This window comes from Podarcis filfolensis (genome assembly GCF_964270895.1).
Source record: "Podarcis filfolensis genome assembly, chromosome: Z".
Classification (NCBI taxonomy): domain Eukaryota; kingdom Metazoa; phylum Chordata; class Lepidosauria; order Squamata; family Lacertidae; genus Podarcis; species Podarcis filfolensis.
Window position 1 is genome coordinate 27,543,486 of NC_139617.1, and position 25,544 is coordinate 27,569,029.

Below are 25,544 nucleotides of genomic sequence, written 5' to 3' on the forward strand. Positions count from 1 at the left end.
GAGTTACCGTATTTTTCGCTCTCTAAGACGCACCAGACCACAAGACGCACCTAGTTTTTGGAGGAGGAAAACAAGAAAAAAAGTATTCTGAAACTCAGAAGCCAGAACAGCAAGAGGGATCACTGCGCAGTGAAAGTAGCGATCCCTCTTGCTGTTCTGGCTTCTGGGATACCTGTGCAGCCTTCATTTGCTCCATAAGACGCACACACATTTCCCCTTACTTTTTGGGAGGGGGACAGTGAGTCTTATAGAGCAAAAAATACGGTATATGCATGCCTGACACCTTGCTTGGAAGCAGCAGACATCTCTTAGGTTCTGTCTCCAGTACAACCCAACCCTCAGACCAGATATTCCAATGATGGTGGTGGCGGCAGTAAAACTTCTTTCATTCCTGAAAGTTTCTAGTATGCTTCAGGCCCCCTTTGTAATCTTTAGAGCAGGCTTCCTCAACCTTGGGCCTCCAGATGTTTTTGGCCTACAACTCCCATGATCCCTAGCTAGCAGGACCAGTGGCCAGGAATGATGGGAACTGTAGTCTCAAAACATCTGGAGGCCCAAGGTTGAGGAAGCCTGCTTTAGAGGACATGCCATCATCCTTAAGACTTGAGGTGAATTGTCTTCCGTGGCTTAATAGTGATTTCTTTTCTTGCAGTAACGTTAGCTTGTTGCCATGCACTTGGCAGATTTAGGGAGTCGCTGAATGACGCTAGTGTAAACCTGCCAATTCTGTCTTCCCATAACCATCTCTATCACAGCACTGTGACAGTATCCAACAGCTTGAACTGTTTCCCACCTACTTTCCCCACACCTACTCACCCTCATTGCCTCGCTGCAAGGGAGAAAATAGAGATGGGGGTGGGGATGAGACTATGGAACTGAAAAGTGTGGAGTCATACAAGCCCTGTCTATTTTTGCTGACTGCAGTTTCCTGTCTCTTAAGGCTTAATTGGAAGATCAATTTAAGAGCGTGCCCCTTCATCACTTTAGCCTTTGCAGAATAATCTTGCAAATAGTCCTGGAGACAAAGCTATTTCTTATTCACACATGATGGATGGCGTAGCCTTCCTTTGGGGCAAATAACCATGTCATGTATTGTGTTTTTCTTAGAGGCTCAAGGGTGTGCATTCTAGAATTTTAGAAGCAGAATACTTGATTCTGCAAAGAGGAGGTTACTACATGGTACTTGAATCTATCCAGTCTCAAAGCAGAGGGTTGTTCTTATGTGAATGTATATCCCACAGATACTTCCACAATTAGATTACTGAGGGCTTCTCCACGCTTGCCTTTCCTCCACTCTTTCTAAGCATGGTCTGCGATTTTAAGCTCAGTATCCAAGCTCCCCACCTCCTTTTTTTTTTTTTTTTTTTTTGTTCTAGAGCTTTCCCCATGAAAACCTGCTCTTGAAAGCTCAGTTGGCGTCAACGTCAATCTGCAGAAAACCCGAATTGATGTTTGCTGGGTTTTCGCGGGGAAAGCTCAGGGCAAAAAACCAGCAACACCATGCTTATGCATGGGGCATTAAACCACAGGCCTCTGCCTGGAAAGCATATGGCAAAAGGAAAGTGTGGATAAACCCTGAGGCAGCTGGCTCCACTGAAACACATTGGGGACTAATCTACACTGGTCAGTGAAAACATAAAAGATGCGTTATAAACATGAGACACTCGAAGGCACTGTAGAGCAGTGATCTATTGCCAATGTAAATTTGCACTGAGAGCTATATTACTTTCTAAAAATAATGTTATCCCGATCAGTGTAGATCCAACCTGGCTTTGATACAATCAGAAATTTCTCTTCATCATGTTATGGTCCATTCATACACAGAATCATAGAACCAAAGAGTATGTATAGGCTCTGAGTAGGAATATGAAGCACCTGTTTATGTACTACAAGTACTTGTGAGAAGAACAGCTATTTTACCTGAAATCCTCCAGGCATTGCAGAAGAGAATTCTGGAATCCAGAGTGGATTCTGGGATCCAGCTTGATAGACTGGCTGCTGAAAGTTTGCCATGCAGTATTTGTGTGTAGCCATAACCATGGATGACTAGCAGGCCAGGGTCACCCAATGGGGAGGAGAAAATGTTGAAGCTCAGTGGCAGAACATCTGCTTTGCATGCATAAGGTCCCTGATTTGATTCCCAGCATTTCCAGGTAACACTGGGAATGTCCCATGTCTGAATCCCTGTAGAGCTACTACCAGTCAGCATAGGTAATACTAAGCTAGATGGATCGGTGTTCTGAATATAAGGTAGTTTCTCATGTTCCACACTAATCTTTATCAGACTCCATTTTTGCAGGCCATGCACTCCTCATTACAGTATAGTGTGTCATAAGCTGGAAACAGGAAGCTTTTGTTGCTAGTGTGATAGCATTGGCACTGCCCAAGGGCTACACTATTCTGTGTGAGAAGAGGACACATTACAAAGTCACAGTGTTTGGGGGGGGATTGCTTAATTGGCTCCAAATTACTGCCTCTTCCTCAGTCCTGGGATGGGGAACCTGTGACCCTACAGGGTCATGTTGGTCATGTTGGTCATGTTGACTGCAGCTGGGATGGTTGGAATCCCAACAACATCAAGGGGGCAGTGGCAGGCTCTCCATCCATGCCTTAATCTATAATTCAGGACCCCCAGTAATTATGATCAGCATAGCTCTGTCAGTGTCTGCCTGCCACAATGGCTATAGAGAGTCTTCATGCTTGGAGGCAGTCTTTCTTTGGGTGCAGTGTGCTGGGGTTACACAGCAGGGGAGAGGGAATGTCTTCCAAGCACTGCTTGTGGGCTTTCCGGAAGCAATGGCTTGTCCACTTCTGAAAACAAGAAGTGGGAAAGAAGAGGCTTTGGTTTGATCTTGCAGCGCTGGATTTATCCTTTTCAGCATTTATGTTTTGTTTGCTTGCCTTTATCCCACTCTTCTCGTTATTTGATCATCTTTCTCTGCACGTTTAAAAAACGTGTGCCTTAAAGTTGTTCCAAAGAGACGAGATTTGAAAGAAGAATCCCTTAATCCCCAACGGCAGTTCATGGCCAGACACAGACGGATTTCATGGAAGTGGGGCTTCTCCAACCCGAGGTGGTTTTTCTAAGCACCTAAAATAACAGCTGGGGTACATCTGTGCAAACATCTGCATTATGTAGTCATAGGCAGTTTATCGTTTGTGTTAGTGCAGGCCATATCTGGACTGAGGGGGCGTAGCCGCACATTTTGACATTGCATTCAACCCTCTGAGCATATAAATGAGGCATAATCAGGTTTTTTTGTTGTTGTTTTAAAAAAATGTTATCAAATCAATGAAACATCAGGATCTTTTTAATTGCAAATTTGCAATTTAGTTACAACATTTTAAGTGATGTGTCTGAGTCATTCTTAGAGCTGCTTCCTCACTGAGAAATGGCTATAACTCACTAGCAAAGGAGATGTTTTGCATGCAGAAATATCCAGGCTCAGCCTTTGGTGTTTTCAGGTAAGGCTGGGGAAGATATTTGTCTGAAAACTCTGGAGCTCCACAGCTGATCAATGTATAAAGTCCTGAGTTAGGTGGATCAATGAACTGACTTGGTATACAGTGACTTCCTAAGTTCTTTTTTGAATTGAACCTTTATTCAGAGCAAGGAAGGCGGAAATATTAATTTATTTTAGGGGAAGAGCTGCAGCTCAGTAGCTAAAGGATATCTGCATGCAAAAAGATCCAGGTTCAATCTCTGACATCTCCAGTTAGGGCTGCAAAGGACTGCTGTCTGAAATGCTGGAAAGCCACTGTCAAGTCAGCAAAGACAAAAGTCACATCTAGTCTGACCCTAAGCCATTTGCACCGTGAAAAGGTAACAGAACAAAATGTAAAAGGAGTTCCTTGAGAACCAGGATGATCTTAGGGGGCAGATCAGCTTTAAAAAGCCACTGTGAGCTAGACTCCGCTCTTAAATACCCCAATGTCTATCCCTTTTCTAAACTAAAATCAAGAGCGATATTCCAGATAACCTTAGAGCATTAAGGACATTCTGTATCTTTTGATTGCAAGCAGGAAGTGCCTGGCTTCTAAAGAAGCTACCAGTGCTGACGTCCTGACCATTTCCATATGAATTCAGTTTTCTGATTTACTATTTAATATGCAGGAAAGGGAAATCCACAGATAGGTTTGCTCATGCAGACATATAGCATCATGTGCACAATGTGATATTCTGGAGACGTGTGGCATTATTGTATTGGCAACTGAAAGAGGACCTGAGCATGCAGACAACTAAAACTTTGGCATTAGATCCTTGCCAAGATAACTGAACTCTTGATCTCAGGGATTTACGCAGAAGAAGAAAGCTTGAGTGAAAGGCTGGCACTTAATCATTTCAAGGGATTCTTCTTATTAAAAGATAATCACTCTCAATCTTTCATTTCCCCACTGAAATCCTGCAAATTTCTGGGCTCAAGAGTTGTTTGCAAGTAAAGGCAGTTATGCAGCAAATGGGTTTGGTGAATGTCTGCCTGTGTTACACCTTTATTTCCCACACAAGAATGGAGGGCATGTAAGACATATGTCTGTTTCAATGCCTCTGTATCTCTAAACATCTGTTTGCATGTGTCTGGGGACCCTGGTTAACCCAGACAGGCTAATATGGGTAAAGGTGGTCCTTCAAGTAACTTGGTACCAAACTATTAAGTGCAGGGATAACCAACAAGGTTCCTTCCAGATGTTTTTAGAGAACAACTTCCACCAGTCCCAGTTTGTCGGGAATGTTGTTTTTTTTTTAATGATGTTTATTCAAGTTTTAAAGGTTACAAAGAGAGACAAAAAAGAGAACACAATCCGTACATAAAATCAAGTCACATCAAAAAAATAATAAAAAAATAAAAAATAAAAATAAAGATAAAAAGAAAAAGAAAAACAGATACAATCGAAAAAAAGAACAAATCAAACCTTTACCTAACTTTCTTTCTTTAGCTTATTTCCTTGACTTCCTCACACACACCCTCTATGTATTCCAATTCAGTTAAATATTTCAGCAAATCCTTCATCTTTGTTTCTATCCTAATAATCCATCCTAATATACTGCAATTTTACATTCTCTTCTTTCACCAATTAACCATCCATTTTTACTTTATTTAATCTTATTTCTAATTAAAACTAATATATTTGAACTTAATCTCTTAAGACATTTCCCCTAGGGTTATAGAATTTTCATTCCACGATTTTTCCATCTCTCATTAAATTTTTTTTTTTTAAAAAAAAAAGGAAAAAATCTCCATATATACACTTTAAGTTCCCAATTTTTTTTCCCCGCTGTCTCCCCTCCCCGGTCTCGGCCCCTGCCGTCAGTTCCATCAACCTCCAACAGTCCATCAACCTGGAGATCTTATATCCGAGGCTCTTCTTGACGTCCCTTCTGCCGATCTTCTTGATAATCTTTAATGCTAAAAAACAGATCTCGGGGGAGCTCCAACCCAATGATGCTTAGATTCCTTCTTAACCAGTCCGCCAGATTTCCATAGTTGAAGCTAGGGCCCACAAAATATTCCAAATCTTGTTTCACAAATCCTCCAAGTCCAAAAGCCCCAAAAGCTCCAAGCTCCTCCTGGCCCACATCCATGCCCCAAAAGCCGGTTGATCCCTGCATAAGGGGATCTCTCCCACTTTCCTTTTCCAAACCAGGCCAGGCTCCCCTCTTTACAATCTGGCTTTTCCTAGTTACAGTCATATAGGGCTTCAACTTATAATCCTCCATTTGCCACTGTAAGGTTAAGGCTCCCCCTTGTATTGCATTATATTCAACAACAGCGACTTTCTCCTTCTCCAATTCATCAATTTGTTCAATTAAAATAAATTCTTGTGCCGGATTCTTGTCCACTTCTGTACTGCTGCCCACTTTTGTTCCCAAGATGTCAATATTGGTAGCTATGACATCTATCTGTTTATGCAACTTTCCCAACAAATAGATTGTCCTATTCAGTGCAGAGATTACTTCTTCCTTAGCTGACATTCTTGAGATGTTCAAGGTCAAAACTAGTTTCCCACAGTCTATATCTTAGCAGCTGCACTCTTGTAACAATGTCCCAATGCTCCCTCTAGAGGAAGCCAGACTTCATTTGTATCAATCCTTTCCAGCACAATTCCAAAAGTAAGTTTAGTAACAATTTTTAGTTACTTTTTTCTTCTTTTTAAGCGCAGAAGCGGACAATGGAAACAATGTCCTTCTTTTAGACTACCTGTCAAATTTATCCTGTTTACCGTCGATGGACTTTTTACAAACCGCTCCCAGATTCAGAGACATGGTGCTTCAATTTTAAATTCCACCTTCTCCTAAAGGTTCTCCCCCCGCTTCCAGGGGGGATTAAATACTTTCAATCAGTGGAGTTTTGGATCCTTTACATAAAACTTTCCAAGACCTTAGTTAGCACGTACTTTGCTTCAGTCTATTTACAGAAAGGGGAGGTGGACTTCCTGTTTGAACCTTCCCCGTTCGGTACCAAATTAACTTATTTAAATGTCCAATTTTCCGTTCTGCTCACGGGTTGTTGTTTAAAATCCAATTGTCCACAGGAAAAAAGTCAGCGCTCCCCGACAGCGGCAATGCGGCTTCACTCCGTGAAAGAAGCGGTTGATTCAAAGCACCACGCCGCTCACCCCATGTCGCTCCGGATTCCCATTGCCGGGTCTCCCCGCGAGTAGGGGGGCGCAAAAGGTGCCAGCCGAATCCCAAGTTCACAGGCTTCTTCCGCCTGTGATTTCTGGGGGTCTCCGCCTTCGCCGTGGCGGTTCAGACCCTATTTCTCACGGAGCGGGTTCCTCCCGATCGGAGGAATTCCGCCATTGCCGGAGGCGCCAACCCGGAAGTTCCCAGTTTGTCGGGAATGTTGGAAGTTGTAGTTCAACAACATCAGGAAGGCACCTTGTTGGCCATTGCAAGATATAATAGTTAGTCTGACCACTGTAGTCCATAAGTCTTCAACTAGTGGATCGGGACCCATAGGTCGGTTGTGATGCCATTCTAGGTGGGCCTTGGCAAAGTAGTTTCTGCCCTGATGGCTGACCAAACAGAGGAGCACTATTTGCAGTGTCTGAGCAGTGTCTCCTTTCCATGGGTGCTGCAAAACGGCAAAAGAAAAGCAAAAGTCTTTTTCAATGCAAAAGATATTTCTGGCCAACCGTAGCCCCAGAGGCAGGCTATTTTGTACTCTAGGCAAGGCTAACTACTTGAACACACCACTCCCCAAAATTGCTAACTTCGATTTTCAAAAACAGATGTCTTGTAGAAAAAATTAGAAGCACAAAACTTGAAACTGCTAAATTTGCTTTAAATTGCAAGAATAAGTAACACAACAGTCTTTGATTAACTTTCTCAAATACAGAAGAAAATGTTTTAGCACACAAATCATTTTGAATAACCTTGTGAATTGTGATGTTGAAATTCAAGTCTCTTAAAGGTTTTCAATTTCAGGCACATAAAAGTCTCATTTTGTGTGCCATTTCCTTCGCAAATTTTGTCACCAATTCCTTCAGGTCAAGTGCTGAGGCTTGGGTATGTTCAATTGATGTAGTTTCCAAACCAACTAGTCTCCTTTGCAACATTGTTGAGCATGTGCATTTTCTTAAAGCTTTGAGCAACCACATGCCACTGACATTGGAAGTGTGAGAAAGATCCTTTGTGCAAGAGAAACATTGGGCACATTATCCAGGAGTTTTTGTTGTAATACGAAAGGAAGCACACCTTTAGGCATTTGAACTATTGTTATAAGTTCACAGCACAGAAAATCTGCATCAGTAGTTTTTCCAAATTCTTGCAGGCCTTAGGTACATCTTCAGCAGATGTTTTGTTGATACTGTATATATCATACGTGAAGCCAAATAGGCAATTATGGTTTTGTAGCTGTTGGAATCTCTTCAATAGATTGTTTAGCCATATCAGAGGCAGCATAGTAGAAACCTGCTTTGAATTTCTGCTTTAGATCTTGTGGTGCCTCTTCCTGGGCCTCATTCTCAGTAGCATATATCCAAACTTGTTGAAAACCATCATCACCCCTGCAGCCCACAAGGAAATTTCTGGGGCAGAAAGTAAAATGCTCAGACATAGAGCTTTGAAGGGCAGACCTGTGCCTCAAAAGATTGGAGCAAAAGGTATGTGTGGATAAGTCCCCAGTCCTTTGAACCTGTTCCTTGTAGGGGTGGTTACCAAATTTTTCACTTACAACTTACAGCAAAAAGAAAACCCACATATTTTGAGGTTGAACGTGTCAACCATTGACAGCATACTTCTTCACTATTTGCTAGTCTCCGCCTGTAGTGTATAGAAGAAAATCTTCTTCTTTTTTAGTCTTTGGAGAAATCATGTGATACAACCTGCTGTGGTCCATGTTCTGTTATAAGATGTCACAAATTATCACTGCAATAGTTGGGCCAGTTAACAAGGTGACTGTAATTCAAGTCAGGCACAATACCTTCTTCTTTTGCAGACTTTGCATTACTCTCGCTTTCTTGACATCCTCTTTTTCCTATGTGTGTTTTCAAGAAACGTATCTAATTTGTAGTAGAAGCACCACATTCAGCTCCCTCTGTGCTAGCTTCAAGAAGAGTACAGTCGTATTCTTGTTCTTCAATTGCTTTCTGTGAATAAAGGTATTTCAGGAAGAACTCTTCTTGCTTTGCCTGCTCCTTAGCTTTTTCTGCCTTTTGTTTGTGGTACTGAGCTACAGGTGGCCAGTTTTTATCAGCCGTGGCTTACTAGAAATATGTAACATAACCTCCGATCAACTCTATGGTCTTTATCTATTTCACATATACATAAAGAACAATTCTAATTCATGAATTATTTCAGAAACGATAAAATTCTTCAAAATATAAAAGATAAATATTCAGTAATTTATAAGATATAACAAAAACTAATCTGTATAAAACTGTGCCCCTCAAAGGCTAGTACTGCACTCCTCCGAGCTCTGCGCCTTGGGTGACTGCCCAGTTGGTCCCATATTGCAGTTTGGGAGTCAGAGTTGGGTGTCATGTCTGGACCAGTTGAAGTCCATGTGTGGTAACTTTGAGGCTAGTTTACTGCAATGTACTCTATTTGGAGCTGCCCTTGTGCCTGGTTTGGAAGCTCTAGCTGAAAAGTGAAGCTTAGCTTTTGCTACAAATGCATTCAAGGTGAACGTTTTACAAAGAGGGAGAGGGAACCTACTGTGCATATTGGGTGTAGGGTGTTAAAGAAAATAGCCAGAGATACTTTTTTTTGCAAAGCATTCTACAAAGATAAGGCTTAGGGGAATTCTCTCATTCAAACCCTGTCAGCAAAAGGGATCTTGGTATCAAGAACAGAACGACTTGAGACTCTCAGGCAAAATCCTCATCCCATTCTGCAGAGGATCCACAAGGGTGGTCCCTGGCAGGAAGTGACTCACCAGGTATAATTTCCAGGTAAAGAGGGACCTTGTGGGTCCTCTCCTGTGTGGAAGCGAACCCTCCCTACCACTTTGCCACCACCCCTACTCCCCCAAAGTAAGGCTTGTTTTGCTTGTGGAAGGAGGAGACTGGCAAGGGAAGGAAAGGCAGGCTTCTTTTATTTGGGCTTGTCCAATGTGCTTGTTAAAGACTAACAAAATGAAACAAAAGCACCTTCAGGATTTTTTTTTATGTTCTACAAAACTACTTGGAAGGTGCAGATAGTTTTGGGGGGTGAACTGTGGTCAGAAGACTGACACATCACTGGTGTAAGCTTGGATTTAGATTAGTACGGAGATTCTCTCTCTCTTATTTCATCTGCCTGATATATTCTGAACTCCTTTCTTGACCCCTGCCCCTAGTTCATCTTCACAAGCCTAACATAACTGGATTGTGAGATGGAACCGAGAATCGGGGCAGGTGGGAGGATAGACCATATCATGTACATTTTAAAACGACACAGAAGAGGGAAATATATCCTGGATCCCAGCTCCTTCTCTGGCAGTGGAATGTCTACTCAGTAGTAAGCTCCATTGAGTTTGATGGGACTTACTTTTAGGTAAGGGTGTATAATAGCCTTCCACAACCTGGTGCCCTTCCAGATGTTTTGGAATATGATTATGATGCTCTGGAGAACATCAGGATGATGAAGGCTGGCCTAAAACTGCAAAGTTTCCCTAGCTAATGTGGATCTTTTAGCTCTAAGCTACATTGATGAAAGTGTGAAATCAATGTGTGACAGACTGGTAGATGTGTGTAAGAAGCATGCAAGATGGGAATGACCTCAACTAGAATCCCCTTTCAAGTAGAAAACTCCTGGAATTTTTCATCCTTGCTGTTACCCTAAGCTAGGCCCTGTCTGCACCACCAGTTTCCTGAGTATCAATATTTAAGTAAAGTAGATTAACCTGCATCTGACCTGTAGCTGAAAACATCTGAGGATCTGTAACGGTATCACTGGAAGATGAAATTTGCCTTGCTTGGGCTAAACTTTATCCCTGTCCTCCCTTGACAATGCCTCTGCTGTTCATCCCCCAAAGGTGAGTCTTAGGTCCTTTGCATGAAAGATTCTGCAGATTTGCTTATTCCATGATCTCTAAAAGTAACCAGGCTGTCTTTTCTATTTCCCCACGTGGCAGATCATAAGCACCCTGGAAACCACAGCAAGCAATGTCTCTGGGGTCTATTTCTGTGTGGCTTCCAACAAGGTTGGCACAGAAGAAAGAAGCATTCGATTCTATGTCTCAGGTAAGGTACCAATAAGCCTTCACACCTTATATTCTGGAAGCACATCTGCAGCAGTGCACATATATCCATCCATACATATACTTCAGGTTCACTGGACACCATGACTGCTTCAGAATGTGGCATACTTGCTAGGGAAATATTGGGGTTCAGCCCGGGTGGTCAATAAGAGCGAGACTCCAACTGTAAGTCAAGCAGGATGTTTATTTATTAAAGCATTGCATTGCATTCCGACATACTCTCACCATGCAAATGAAGCAAATGAAGTAAGTTGGATGCCAACAGCTGAAACACACTTCTGTTTCCATTAAACATACATTGTGACATAGCACAAAGAGATACACATGGCAAGAGTAGGAATGTCCCACTTTACAATAGCAAGGTTGCAAAACAGGGTCTTCTGTGGCAGAGGCTATGTATGGTAATCTTGTCAAAGATGCCTGTGGTTATCGGTTTGAACAGATCTTACATTCCACTCAGCCCAGAGCTGCATGGCCAGCTTGCTTACGAACACATTCTTAAATTCTCAAATTCATTAATACCTTCATAGCTTCCATTCCTCCCCCCGCTACACAATCAGTAGCTCTCTTCCCATGGAAAGAGGGTCCATATGTTGAACATGAAGTATGGCTGTGCTGCTCGCCCTACCTACAAAGTTATGACTGTCCCAGGCATCTATGTTGAATGTTGAGTCTCCAGTGAATTGGGAGCCCTTTTGGCTCCTGCAGACGTTATTGCTGAGCCAGCTCCCAGCTGGTGCAACAGAGGTGCTTGGATCAGAAGCTTCACTCCACCTGGCAAAGAACTGGCAAATCCTAGGCTGGCCCAACTCCACCTCCAAAATGTCCTGTTGTAGAGTCCTACTCCATCTCAGAGCCTCCACCAATCAGCAGTGCTCTCCTCCACTAGCGGAGAGCAGCCTGCCCTGAATCCTAAGCACATACACACAGCCACCAACATCAGTATGCTAGGATTTCTCCTTTGTTAGGAATGTTGCAAAGAAGAATGAAAAGGGTGGAGAAGAATATCAAGCTCATTTGCATCTTAATGAGAAATTCACACCTCTCAAATCCAGGAAAAATAGCACTGTGTCCAACCAAACGACATATACATTTTTGGTGAAATGTGCATAAAGATGCATGTTTTGGTGAAAGTAACTTATAAAACTGCATCGTATATGGGGACATTAGGTTTTTTTAAGTACATTAGTCAAGTGCATTAAAAATATGCTTGTTAGGAGAAAGTAGCACAAAAATGCTGATGAATTCGCAAGCTGATGCATCATCATCATCATCATTTTTTATTTGTATGCCGCCTTTCCACAATTTAAAAAAAACAATGCTCATGGCAGCTTACAGCATAACAAGATTTACATAATTACAAAAGTCATAAACAATAAATAAACCACATCAAAAAATACACAACCAAATGGGAAACAATTTCCACATAAATCAAAAACTAAAACTAAGAATACAGCATGAATATCAAAGTTTAAAATGACATAGGTAAAAAATAACAGCAATTTAAACAAAAACAAAACAAAACAAAATGGAGCCCTCTCTGCCCAGCGGCAGCAGTCCTCTATAGAGGCCATCAGGCCCAGCCCTGGGCCAGATGTTGAGCTGCAGGACTGGGGCCCTCAGGCAGGGGAGTCCTCCTGGGTGGTAGCCGCAGCAGCAGTTCCTATTGGCCCTTCAGGCCCCGCCCTGATGCAGAAGTGTGGTGCATTGAATTTAATATTGGGAAAATGAGAATCTTCGCGAACCGAACTTGCCAGAACCATGCATGCCTAAAGCCTGTTCAGGTCCGACTAATTTTACTGGAGCTTGCACAGAGGACTTTGCTGTACGATTGTGTCCCTTGAGGGCCACTTGATTTCCTCACACAAAAGTTTAAATGTCCTACCTAACAGACATAAGATAAGATTTGCTGCCAGATTCCCAAATGGGGACAGTTACAAACGGTTGCCCCAGGCAGTTTATCCTCTCCTGACACATTTATGAGACACATGAAAAGGGCCTGTGCTTTTTCAGGCTGGCAAGGGGGCTGTTCTGTCCATTCTCACTGTAAGCAATGCAGCTGCTCTGCGGAAGCTCAAATACAGAACTTGCAAAAGCACAGAGGGTTTAAATTATGCAGTTTATTGTGCAAAGGACAGGAAATTAAAGCCAATTAATTCCTTGTAAAAACAAATGGAACCAGACTTCCTTTTTGATATATACTGACAGTTTACCTTTTCTCATTGGAATAATTTATATGTTTTTGTAAGGAATCCTGGACACTTGAGCTCCCAAATTGCAGTAATAGCAATTAATAATTACAGTAACTACAACTGAAAGCAAATGCTCAGCTACTTTTAGAAGATGTCACATAGCACATGCTTTATGGTAGTGAGTTGTGTGTGTGGATTTTTTAAAGGCTATTTGCATCTGTTCAGTGCAAAGATGTGAATTATATTTTATGTGTCTGGACAATGTAAGCACAGACATTCAACAAACAATCAAAGTGAAGATGCACTCTCAAGGTGAATCATCCTCCTTAGGTATGGTATGCAGAGTGACACAAGAGGTTTTCACCTTTTTCAACCTTTTACATAATAGGGACACCATGTTTAATCTAGCCTCCCCAACTTGGAACCATCAATGTGTTTCCGACCACAACTTTCATCAGTGCCAGACATGCACAAGATGGGACTGATGGGAATTATAGTCTGAAATACCTGTAGGACACCAGGGTGGAGAAAGCTATTTAATTAATTAAAAACTTTTTGGTTGATTGTCCAGATGTTCCTTTTTGTTATGCATTCATGACAGTTTGTGCTCATGATGCCATCAGAGTGATTAGCCACAATCTTGTTTTCAATGCTCTACACTCTTGTTTTCAATGCTCTAAAGGTTGGAGGCAACCTTTGGTGCCTCCAAAGGTTTGGGGGGCAATCACGCTGCTTTGTTTCTGATCAGTGCAGGTCCCATAACTTTCTGCTGAACTCCGGTAACTTTTCATACCACAATTTCCTAGGGGTGAGGTGGGAGTTGTTCCACTTTTCTGGTGCTATAGTGCAAAACTGTCCCTCTAGATGGTGACAAGGAGGTAACATTAGGGAAGCATCTCAGAACACATGCGCCCACAGAGGCCTTCCTTAGTACCTGCAATGTTACTTCCCCACTTCCCTGCTGAAGTTCACCTCAAGAGACGCATTATGTTACAGCCAGTAGAATAGGCTGTGTTGGTAATGCCCAAATAATTTTATTTGGCTTGCAGATGTGCTCATGGGTCCAAAACATGTAGTAGATGTGTGAGTTTGGCAAGCTCTACACACTCACCCTTATCCCTTACACATGAGGGAAAGCGTTTTCTAGATGGCGTTACAGGTGTGTGCATCATCTCAAACTAAGTAAATTCTGCTTTTTGGCTTTCTTTCACAATATTATCTTATTCACCTGCAAACATGCAGACATTTTGATGAATTAATTTGATTAATCAACTAAAACCCATACATTAACTCAGATTTCTTTAATTGGGTGTCAGCCCTAGAAATAATTGAGAATCAAACTGAATTAAATTACATCTGACAAGCACTTAAAAAATAAAATAAGTTGAATGTAGCCCTTGAGCTTAAAAATGTTCCCCCCTGTCTGGCAACAGCTCTCTGAGGTTTCTCTCGAGATGCTTGTTATTGATCTTTAAGCTGCTCTGGAAGCCTTTTTGGTTGTAGAGCGGAGTTAAACATGCTTTGATTCATTCATTCATTCATTCATTCATTTCAGAGTTCCAAACTATATATTTCCCAGCAAAATGACCCATCATGACAATTGCTGAATATCACCTGGGGAATTGCCATATTTTTCTGTGTATAAGACACCCCCGTGTATAAGAAACCCCCTGTTTTTGGAGACTCCAGTTTAAGAAAATGCAGGGGATTGCCCAGGGTTGTTGAGCTTTTTTTGCAAAAAATCACTCACCAGACTGACAAACGCTGCCAATCACATGCGTCACAATCGCCACAAAGCATCTGCCCAATCGACACCAGCAGCCAGCAAGCAAACACACCATTGCAGTTGTGGAAGCCAATCCACAGCAGCCCTTGCCACAGCCACTAACTACCCATCTAATCACCACTGACAACCTCCTCGTGGCTACAACCAATCGCCCATTCCCCCCTCTGCAATATGAGCAAGATGAGCCCCAATTTTGAACATTATTTAAGAGTAAAAAACCCTCGTCTTATACACGGAAAAGTATGGTATGTCCTGTTTTCTGTGGTGTTGTTTCCAGGGCAAATTCACACCCACCTTCAAGCTGACAACTTGCAAGTGTTGATGTGAAATAAATCTATATTACAGAAGTTTGTTTACAGTCCATTGAACAAACAACATGTTAGCTGAGAGAAGCAGGGAAGAGGAACTCAGCTGAACAAACCATTGCATGCCCTCATCTGGAATCCCTGAACAGCTCTTGATTCCAGACTGAAATGAGTGTTACTAATTCTGGTCTGGAAAACCTGAATGTGTTGGAGAGAGATCCTTCCATGGATTCCATGCATTCAGCTGAAGGCCTTGACAGTGTATCTTTACGTACACGTGACAAACGTGGTCATGGACCTGCCCTGTATGTTACCATTCATACAAACAGAGCCTAGTTACAATAGGCAGTGTAAGAAGGCAGGAATTGCCACTTGTCACAATTAGCATTGTTTCTATTCTGCTGCAGTTCAGTTTCTGCCAAATACTACATTATTTATCCCAAATGCAATGCCCAAGCCTATAGACCTATGATACCTTTTGTTTGGGGTAAATGAAGATGCCTGCAGCAAAATAGCCATTTAGAGGCCTAATGGGGTGTTCAGTGAATGGCAACATGGCCAGATCAGGCCTAGGGGTAGAGGAGAAATTCTATTCAGTGCACATTTAAAGGTGAGCTTATGCAAACTGCACTTTCTGATGTAATACATGAATTGAGGGTCCCCCTTCAAAATGTGCACTTCTGCAGATGTTGCACTGCGGTTCTCCAACCAAGTAATGTGTACAAAAATGCATATACTGGTGTAAAGTGTGCGTGAAAATGCATATATTAGTGAAAATAATGTGTTAAAAATGGATTGTATTTGGGGAATTTGCTTTGTAAAAATATGAATACAGTCATACCTTGGATGTTCAGCTTCCAAAAATAGTTCACTTCCGGATTTGCAATGTTCGGGAGCCAAAACGTTCAGGAGCTAAGCTGTTCAACTTCCAAGGTACAACTGTATTAGGACAACTTCACACAAAAATGTTGATGAATTTTCATGAGAATTTTTTTTTTTTAAGTCACAAACTGATGTGGGAATATGGGGAAACTGAAAACTGTAAAAAAAGAAAGAAAGAAACCGGGAGAAACTAAAATTGACAGATTCACCAATCTCAGGCCAGAGAGAAGCCATCAGGAGCCAGGCCTGGGCATTTGCATCTGACTAACTTAGCATTGCCTAAATATTACTTTATTTCAGTTTATTTTTTGGATGATGGGTTTTTTCTAAAAGTTTCGCACAAGTTTTGACTGCTGCTTTTACATCAGATTTCCATGTTATTTTAGACAAACATTGCAGGTAGCTATATTGATCCATTAGGGTAGAAAACAAACAACAACCCAAAAACATCAGTAGCGTAATATCTATTATTAGCACTGACTGAAATATTGTGAGCGAGCTTTCAAGTCCCCTTGAGCAGGATTTTAAGCCACAGAGGAAAAGGGGCAGGGAGAAAGATGTTGCTACTGGACGTGATCCCATTCTGCAGTTTGTAATCATCACAGGATGGAGTGGAGCGAGTGTTTGTGCAGCTTTACGTACTGCTGCTGGGATAAAGAAGCAATGGCCACTCTTCCTTTGAAAATATAAAAGCCAGCAGTTATTGAGAGCTGGTAATCAAACACATGGGGCTGTTGAAAAGTCATAAAAATAAAGTATTACTTTACAGTGCAGTCCTATATATAACTACTCAGAAGTAAGCTCCATTGAGTTCAGTGAGACTTATTCCCAGGTAAGTGAATAGAGGATTGAATTCTTTGTGCCCTTTTTTGAGTTTTTATCATATAGTTATTGCTTGACTTTAATAGTGAATTTATTACCTTCAGTGTTTTATTTTAGAGGAGCAAGCCATAAACTTGCTTGTTAATCGCAAGAAAATAACTCAAAATCCAAATTTAGACCAGGAAACAACACCTTTTCATTAGCAGGGAAATTCTACATAGTAGTGAGCAAGGTTTTGAGTTTTGCCATGGTCTTCTCTGGGATAGATGACTAAAATGACTCAGCACACAAGGGTTTTATGTCTTAGGTGGGAACCTTTACCAACATGAGGCCCACATTCCCCCATGGGCAATCTTCCAGGGGTCTGCATGATAGTGGTGGGTGGGACCAGTGGCAAAAATGAGCAGAGCAATGGAGGTGTCTTGGGGCGGACGTGGTCTGGAGAAAGAGCCAATGGTTGTATAGAGAAGCCTAGAGGGTTGCATTTGACCCCCAGGCTTGAGGTTCCATACTCCTGTTTTAGGTAGAAGAAATGGTGGGTGCCCAGTCTGCTGTTAGTTTCAATCCTAAAAAGGGAACAGAGAAATCTATGTGTATGGAAAATGTATTAGTCTCAGTTCAGCAGCTGTGAGGATAATTGCCAGGTAATTTCGGACTATAAAAAAGGCTAAGGCCTGGCTGTATGCCCAGGTGCCATGAACCTGCCTCCATCAGGACGTCTCAGCAAAACCAAAGACCACCAACAACATTGTATGGGTTAATATTAGGCCACAAGTTTATTGATGACAGATGTGAATGAGTTAGGCTTGGCACTGGGCTAGTCACCATCAACTCCAGCCCACCTGCCGGAGGGAAACCGGGGGCAAGGCCAGTTTTGGGACTGACCCATGACATACATCAAGTGGGTACAGCCCCCACAGACTTGCTGCATCAGGGGAGGCCACACCAGCTTTTAAATCCTGGGAGTGGATCTGACTCCTTGGAATCAGTCTCAGGCCTGGCCCCTTGAGTTGCCCCCCAGCAGTTGGCGTGAGGGGAATTTGTCTCCTAGCAGTTGCCAGAAGCGATACCCAGTGGTGCAACAGATGGCAGCAGGCCGCAAATACCACATCACCCACATAAAGAGTGAGCGAATATTGTCAGAGGCTGGGGAGAGTGTTTGACAACTGGCACACACACACACAGTTTCCCTGCCCCTCCCATTTGTAGCATTGTTCAGGTCAAACTACATTAGTCCATATGCACTTCATTTGGTAAAGACCATAGCTTAGTGGCAGAGCATCAGCTATGCATGCAGAAGGTCCCAGGTTCAGTCCTTGGAGTCTCCATACAGGGCTGGAGAAAGACTCCTGCCTGCTGAGACCCAGGAGACCCACTGCCTGTATGTCTTGGCAATACTGAGTTAGATGGACCCGTGGTCTGAGTCAGCTTCCTGTGTGCCATTGCTTTTTTGCCATTTGAAAACAAGAAGTTATCCATCTTCTCAATTGCATTTCAAGCATGGTTGCAAGTGTCCTCCTTTCCCCCCTTCCAGATGTGCCATCCCAACTACAGACTGAGCCACAAATCACAGCCATTGTAGCAAGCAATGTCCAGTTGACCTGCAAGTCCTCCAAGTACATCTACAACCACCTGTCTTGGTACAACCCCACCTTGCAGGCCGTTCCTGATGCTTTGATGCAGAAGAAGGTGGACAACTATTCCATCTACTTGACGTTGGGCCTTAAGAATGTCTCGCAGGCCCACGCTGGTCTATACAGGTGCAGAGCTCGAAGCCACCCAAATAGCACTGAGGGGCTGGAGAAAAACACCATGCTCAACATCAAAGGTGAGTCTGGTAGGGTGGCCAGATTTCCCAAGGGAACATTGTTGAACAGGGACATACCTGGGCAGGTCAAGGGATTGAAAATAAAACTACAAATATCATTATGCATATTTGTGGAATAGTTGGACTACTGTGTATCATTCTAGTATACAGTGGCCTCACCTCAAAAAGGATATCATAGAGTTGGAAAAGGTTCAGAAAAGGTACATTAGGGATTTTTTTAGTAGAAAGAGCTTGGGTTGAGAGGGATTCGACAGAGGTGCATAAAATTATATGTGATGTAGGGAAGAGGTGGACAGGCACAAGTTTTTCTCATTATCTCACAATACTGGAACTCAGGACCATTCACTGAAACTCAGTGTGGAAAGATTGAAACAGGAGGTGGTGATTTGCACAGTGCATGTCTCACTTTTCTGAAATCCCAGACAAGAAGTAGAAATACAAACAAAAAGAAAACAGCAAGAGGTTTTGTCAAGGTCAACTTCAATATATGTCTGATATATTGTATTTGGCTTGGTGGGTCACAAGTTGTGTGGCTCTAGACTTTAGTGTGAAAACAAATAGATATAAACATATGAGCACCCCTTGATAGATTAGAGCAGAGGTTCATTTAGTATAGTAACCTGTTTCCCAGAATGGCCATCTAGATATCTCTGAGTAGTGCCCACCCACCCATGAGGTGGGCTGAGGCAGTTGCCTTGAGCAGTGGAACACCAAAGAGCAGCTTCACACCACCACTGGCAAGATCACATGAGATCTCACTGAAATCTCACAAGAGCTCTGAACCTTGAGGCCTTCATAAAGCACATCTGTACATTTCATGGTGTATGCTAAAGGTCTGAAAATCATAGCTCTTATTTTCAAAAGAGCCTGTGGTATTAGCCTCATAATTGAAGGAATAAATATATGGCCGTGGACTATGATAAAGACTAAGGGTAGCATCCAACAAAGTACATTCACTAGCACAATAATTTCTACTTGTGGAATAGAAGTTTCTTTCTTCCTCTTTTTCCTCTGCCCATGTGCCCCCATGGCCCTCTCTAATCTGATCTGGAAGGTTGAGGGAACCCTCAGAATAGATTTAGGGGTGCATGGGGAGAGGAGAGGGAGGGGAAGTTCATTGTGCAACCAAAAGTATTTTGTTGAATACTATCCAAAGAAACCTTTATGAGACAGATTAATACTTTCACATCTTGCAATTTCTAAAACTTGATTTGTGATTTTAAGGAATGTTCATGGTTATCTAAGCCTATAAAAGACTCCTGCTGGTCAAAGGGTCCTTGTCAGATTTCTTAACATACCAAGAACATACCAAGAAAAAAGGAAATTCTACACATCTCAGTTGTCCCATCTTTCTAAGCATGGTATTAGTGACTGAAGATTTTCTCCACTTGACCTCAAAGATAGCAGGAATGGATATCCTTCACCGCCACCAGTTGCATCCTGGGGTCCATTCGGTTTATGCTAGTTAGGGGGGGACTGTGAAAATTGGGTGATTCTCCCAAGTTCTTAAGTCAACAGAGAGTCTTGGCTCCCAAACAAATTCCTCCATGCCAGCTACAATACAAGACTGTAGCAAATGTCCCCAGTGTCCAGCCTGAAGATCCATGAGGCCACCTCCTTGCTGAAGCAAAGTAAGTCTGGGTCTGGTGAGTGTCTGGATGGGAGACCTCTGGGAACAACATGTACACTGCCTTGGATTCCATGATGGAAGAAGATGGGCTATAGATATAAGAGAATAAATAATAAAATATATAAAAGTGAAGTGCAGCCCCACAATTATCTGAATGATTAAAATGTGACAAGCAAGGTTAAAAGAGAGCTGCTTCTCTCTACCTGGCCACTTGATTTGCTGTGATGTTCTTTGAGTCAGAGAGAATTTCTCCAGCAGAGCAAATGGAAAATCCAATTCCAGCTTTTTCGGAAAATCCAATTCCAGCAACAGCATTCTCCCTGTCAGGATGTCATTATCTGCAGCCAGGTGCCTCAGAACACTTTACTTCAAAGAGCTGTGTCCGTCATTCGCTTGAACCAAAATATTGTAGTTGTACAGGTGGATTTATTTATTTATTTTTTCAGCAGTTGGAGATTTTCTCTGTCAGAGTGTTGAAAAAGTTTAGGCTGCACAATCATTCCGTTGTTAGGGAGCAATCGTGAGCTGTGCCACCATGGCTAAAGCAGGGGTAGGGGACCTGTAGCCATCCAGATGTTGTCTCATCAGCCACAGCCAACATGGCTGATGGATAACAATATTTACTGGAAGCTGTAATCCCAACAACATTTCAAAGGCAACAGGTCTCTTAATCCTATAAAACCAACATGGTGTGCACCATTAAGACCTGGGTGTGAGAACTGGATGGACTTGATCTGACTCAGCTCTGCCTACTCAGTATGATATCAACCCGGACTGGAGGGGGGGTGGGACAGGGTGGGAGAGGTATTGCTGCAGTCCGTAGGACACAAGTATCTGGTTGGACACTTTGAGAACAGGATGCTGGGCTAAATGGGTGTCTAACCTGATCCAGCATGGCTCTCATTGTGTTCTTACACCCTTGTGCTGACATTAGAACTGTTTGGGGGACGGACGGCGATCCCGATATTTCAAACAATTTTTTTTATAAAACTAACAGTTCACATCCACATTTCAAATCCACAGTTCACATCTTCACCATACCTTGAAAGCACATTGCTTCCTCTAAAGAATCCTGGGATGTGTAGTTTGTTAAAGAGGGCTGGGAATTGTTGCTCTCTGAGCAGTAAACTACAGTACCCAAGATTCTCTGGGGGTAAGCCATGTAGTTTACATGTGCTTTAAATAAATATGGTGTGGATATGACCCAAATGAATGCATAAAGGTGATACTATTTGGAGAAGGAAAAAGAAAAGAAAACTTTCAAATCTTGACTAGTCTTCTTGAGGAGTGCCAGTTTCAGCTGTTGGCAGGGAGTCCTTGGGGAAGACACCCACTGCTGTTGTTCGTTTGCACCTCCCCTCTGGGGCAGAGGAAGAGGCAGGTGAACAAGTAGGTTGCAATGGTGAACATGAGACACAGGTGGACAGGGCTTTTATCGGTGGGGCTCCTGCTGGGCTTTGGGCCCTTGGCAGGTGTCCTACCATACCAGCCCCTGGCACCAGCCATGTTTCTGAGGTGAAAATACAATAGTCAAGGCAGAAAGGATGAAAAGTATAGACAGCTGTGCTAGATTGTCAGGCAATTACTGGTAGGGGAAGTAAATAATGCTTCCTGGCACCTGTCCTTGATAGTTTGAGGATATCATACACTAATTTAGGGTGGTGGTCATCTCCACTCTTGTTTTTACAGAACAAAACTGACTCTGCATTCTTGTCGCCCCAATATTTGGCTCAGGACCACCTCCTGTGAGCATGTGATAAAACTGGCACCTGGGCTGAATTTGTGGCCTGAAGATGTCCTCTGAGCAAAAGCACTTAGTACATGCTTCAGCCATGTTATCTGCAACCACGAGAGCTACTTTCTATTATACCATATTCCTCTGAATTTTGGAGGATAGCCTCATCCATCTGTTCGTTCCTAGTTTGGTTGGATTTAAAGCTGTGCTATGTTTTTATTGATGTGATCTTTCTGTATCCTTTCCACTTTCCTTTCTTTTTTTGCTTTCCATGCATTGAGACTGTGTATTGGTATAAGGATGGAAATGCAGGTCTTTGGTGAATATGTGGTCCTTAAAAGCGTTGCTTCCTTATATTTGCAGTTAAGACTGTGCCTTACATTATGGAGAACTTCACAGACTTCGAAGTTAATGTTAGTGGGAAAATTGTTCTGGAGTGCAAAGTGAATGGGACACCCAAACCCACAATTGCTTGGCTGAAAAATGGCTATCCAATTACTCCTGCTTCAGGTGAGCCTCTGTTTCTCCAACCTTTGATTACTGTAGTGGTATTTTCCTTTGATTAACATCAGAGACACACTCGCATCTGAAACCTGGAGGACTGCTGCCAGTCAGTGTAGGCAATAAGCTGCTCTGCATAGCTCATAACTGGGTTAGAAACATGGTTTACTTAACTTTTAAAAATAAAAGGACAGAGTAGAAAAAAGAGATTTAATCCATTTTTTAAAAAAAAAACATTATACAGGGATATTTCATAAGCATAAATGTCTCCAGCAAACATTACTAGGTTGTCAAATATACAAGTCATCCTTAGTGCTTTTGCTTATTAGGGTTGGCAACTTACTAAAACCATGTGTAAAAAATACAAAATGCATTTTAATATGACAATATGACCCTCGACAGACAGACAGACAGGCAGAAAGAAAGAAAGAAAGTTATCCAGCCCCACCACTATATAAGAAAGAAATCAGAACAGCAGGTTTCATTCTTTTAACTGCTGGACAACACAGTTAATATTACTCCTGATGTTCTGCTTCTTTTTCCACTTGGTCTGAGATGAGGAAATGTTTTCTGTACAATTGTGATAGTTCTGGGATGCTCAGCATGCTAGCTATAGTGCAGGCCACATCCAGGAACCCACACCCATTCACTTCAATTCAGATAGTGTCATTGTCCTGATACTGGCGGGTTGAGGAGAAATCCTGGCTTCATGAGTCTCCCCAATTTAATGAGTGTGGATTGTCTGAAGCATCTGATGGCATGAACTTATGGCTCGTCCATACTTCCAGTTGTTTCATGCCTAGAAATCACAGGTATGAGTGGCTTTGCCCCTGCCTTGCCACTTTCATCCAGAAAAACTCTGTCTTTAGTGCTAAATTGGAGAAAATGAAAATTAATAGAAAACCTGGTTGCCAGTTGTTATGTTTCAGCACTAAATTCTGGGTTTTCCCCGGGGGGGGGGGGGAAGCAATGGAGCAAATGGAAGTATGGATAAGCCCCATATCATATGCAGTGCAAAATATACTAAGAAGTAACTTGAATGCTGCATTGGCAAGCGAGTCTTAACTGCCCCTTTCATTTCAGCTAGTCTGCCTGACCTTTAGAAAGGGGTGGATGCATGAGAGAAGGAGACATATGGTCATTTGCCCTTCACAATCTTCTATTTATAGATTAACACTGCTCTGGGGATTGTGTGTGTGTGTGTGTGTGTGTGTGTGTGTGTGTGTGTGTTGTAGCAGTTGCTAGCTGAGAGGTATCCATCACAACCATAACCCAGAGAAGGGGTCAGCTTTTCTCCAGTTGAGGCTGAAAATTTGCAGGGCTGATACTAGTATTACTATTATTTTATTTATTTATATCCCACATTTTCCCCAGACCAGGACTCAAGGTAGCTTGCAGATAAGATAGAAACAACTAAAAAAACAGAAAAACCATTATTAAAAAGCAATTAAAAGCTAATAGAATGAAATCTGTCTATCTATATTTATCATCTATCTACCCATCAACTTTTAAGGATACAGGTTATTGCAAAGAAAACCACCAGCCCTTTCCTTAAAAAGTCAGTTCCCAAAAGTTCCCAGATTTGTTCAGTACTTGTCCCAGGGCTGTAATAAGGTATGTGTTTTTTAGGGGTAGTGAAGGTTCAAAGACCAGCCTCTGTTGGTCTTAGAACATTCATCCTTTAGAGACATTTGCCACCCATGTCTCAAACTAAGGCTTGATTAATTTGTGTTTTGCAAAGATATTTCTCTGCTCCTCATCAGTGGCTGCCCCTGTGTCTTTAATTTTCCTTCTTGGGTTAGGCAGAAAGGGATATATAATTCAGATCGGGCTGTTCTGGGCAGAAACCCTTTACAGCTACTGAAATTTCATAAATAATTCCAGAGGGACAAGCATGTAACTCATCCAGCCAATGGAAACATGAATAAAATATCTGGAGTGGGGGGGACACCTCAGGGTAAATATTTCAGCATTCTGCATGGAAACTTGCACGCAGAGCTTATGTTAACAACAGCCGTATTCACAGGCAGGACACGTTACAGATCTAAACCCTATCCCCCTTCAGTCCCAGTGGGTTTTACCTGCTTGGTGATGATACCTCCTTAGCAAAACAGATTCACTTAGAAATCCCCTGCATCAGCAGGGAAATTAAAGATAGAAGGCTTTGCTTGGTGTCTGCACAGGCCGATGGGCTTTTCCATAGTGTGCTTGTAAAAAGCTTCCATCGCTACAAAGGGTGAAGTATGCGAACACAGAGAAGCCTTCCGTGATGTAAGGAAATTTGGAAGAGTGGGGCCCACCCACAGCATGATCCTTGTAAGTGGGGGCCGGGGCAACCCAATGTCCGGATGGAGGGGAAGACTTGTGCTCACTGCAGCAGCGTCTCCAGGAGCTGCCCTGCCAATTTCATTTCATACATTTTAATACCTACCGCTTAATATAACAAAATATCTGAAGGGTTCACACCATGTTACAGTCATAAATTCACTCTTCTCCTAACAACGGACATTTACTCCAGCCATTGAGAATCATGCCCACAACCCTCTCTGTAGTCTGTACCTTCTGTTTCTTGGTCATGATAAAATATGGCCAAATGTTGAGGTATGACAGACTAAACATATTGTCCCATCTTATTTAGAATGGTCCTTCATTGAAACTACATCTTCTAGAACAGCCATTCCTTCATTGAGTTCTATTAAGGCATGGGTGGCTTATGGGTGGCCCTCCAGATGTTACTTAACTACATAACTGGATCAGGCCAGTGACCCATCTAGTCCAGCATCCTGTTCTCAAGGTGGCCAACCAGTTACCTGTGAGAAACCTACAAGCAGGACCTGAGCACAACAGCACAACAGTATTCAAAAGTATTGTTGTCTGCAGCTGTGGAGGCAGAGCATACCCACCATGGCTGGAGGACCATGAATTCGTCTAATCATCATTTAAAGTCAGCTAGGTTGGTGGGCATCATTGCCTCCTGTGGGAGCCAGTTCCATAGTTTAACTATGCACTGCATAAAGAAGTACTTCCGTCTATTTGTCCTGAATCTTCCAACATTCAGCCTCACTGGGTGTTCACAAGTTGTAGCAATATGAGGGAGGAAGAAAAACTCTTGATCCACTTTTTCCATTCCATGCATAATTTTTAAACTTCTGTCACGTCACCTCTTACTTGTCTTTTT

At 42.4% G+C, this 25,544-nt stretch overlaps 1 protein-coding gene across 4 annotated transcripts in view; it reads left to right on the top strand.

Annotated features, from left to right (window-relative positions):
• LOC310754200 (vascular endothelial growth factor receptor kdr-like) overlaps nt 1-25,544 on the top strand; it is a 187,663-nt gene that overhangs the window by 110,176 nt on the left and 51,943 nt on the right. For all 4 annotated transcript variants that reach the window (XM_083595809.1, XM_083595808.1, XM_083595811.1 and 1 more), the window contains exons 12-14: nt 10,560-10,668; nt 18,207-18,500; nt 22,229-22,375. In XM_083595809.1, coding sequence (XP_083451935.1) covers nt 10,560-10,668; nt 18,207-18,500; nt 22,229-22,375 — 550 coding nt within the window. The remainder of the gene's footprint in view (nt 1-10,559; nt 10,669-18,206; nt 18,501-22,228; nt 22,376-25,544) is intronic.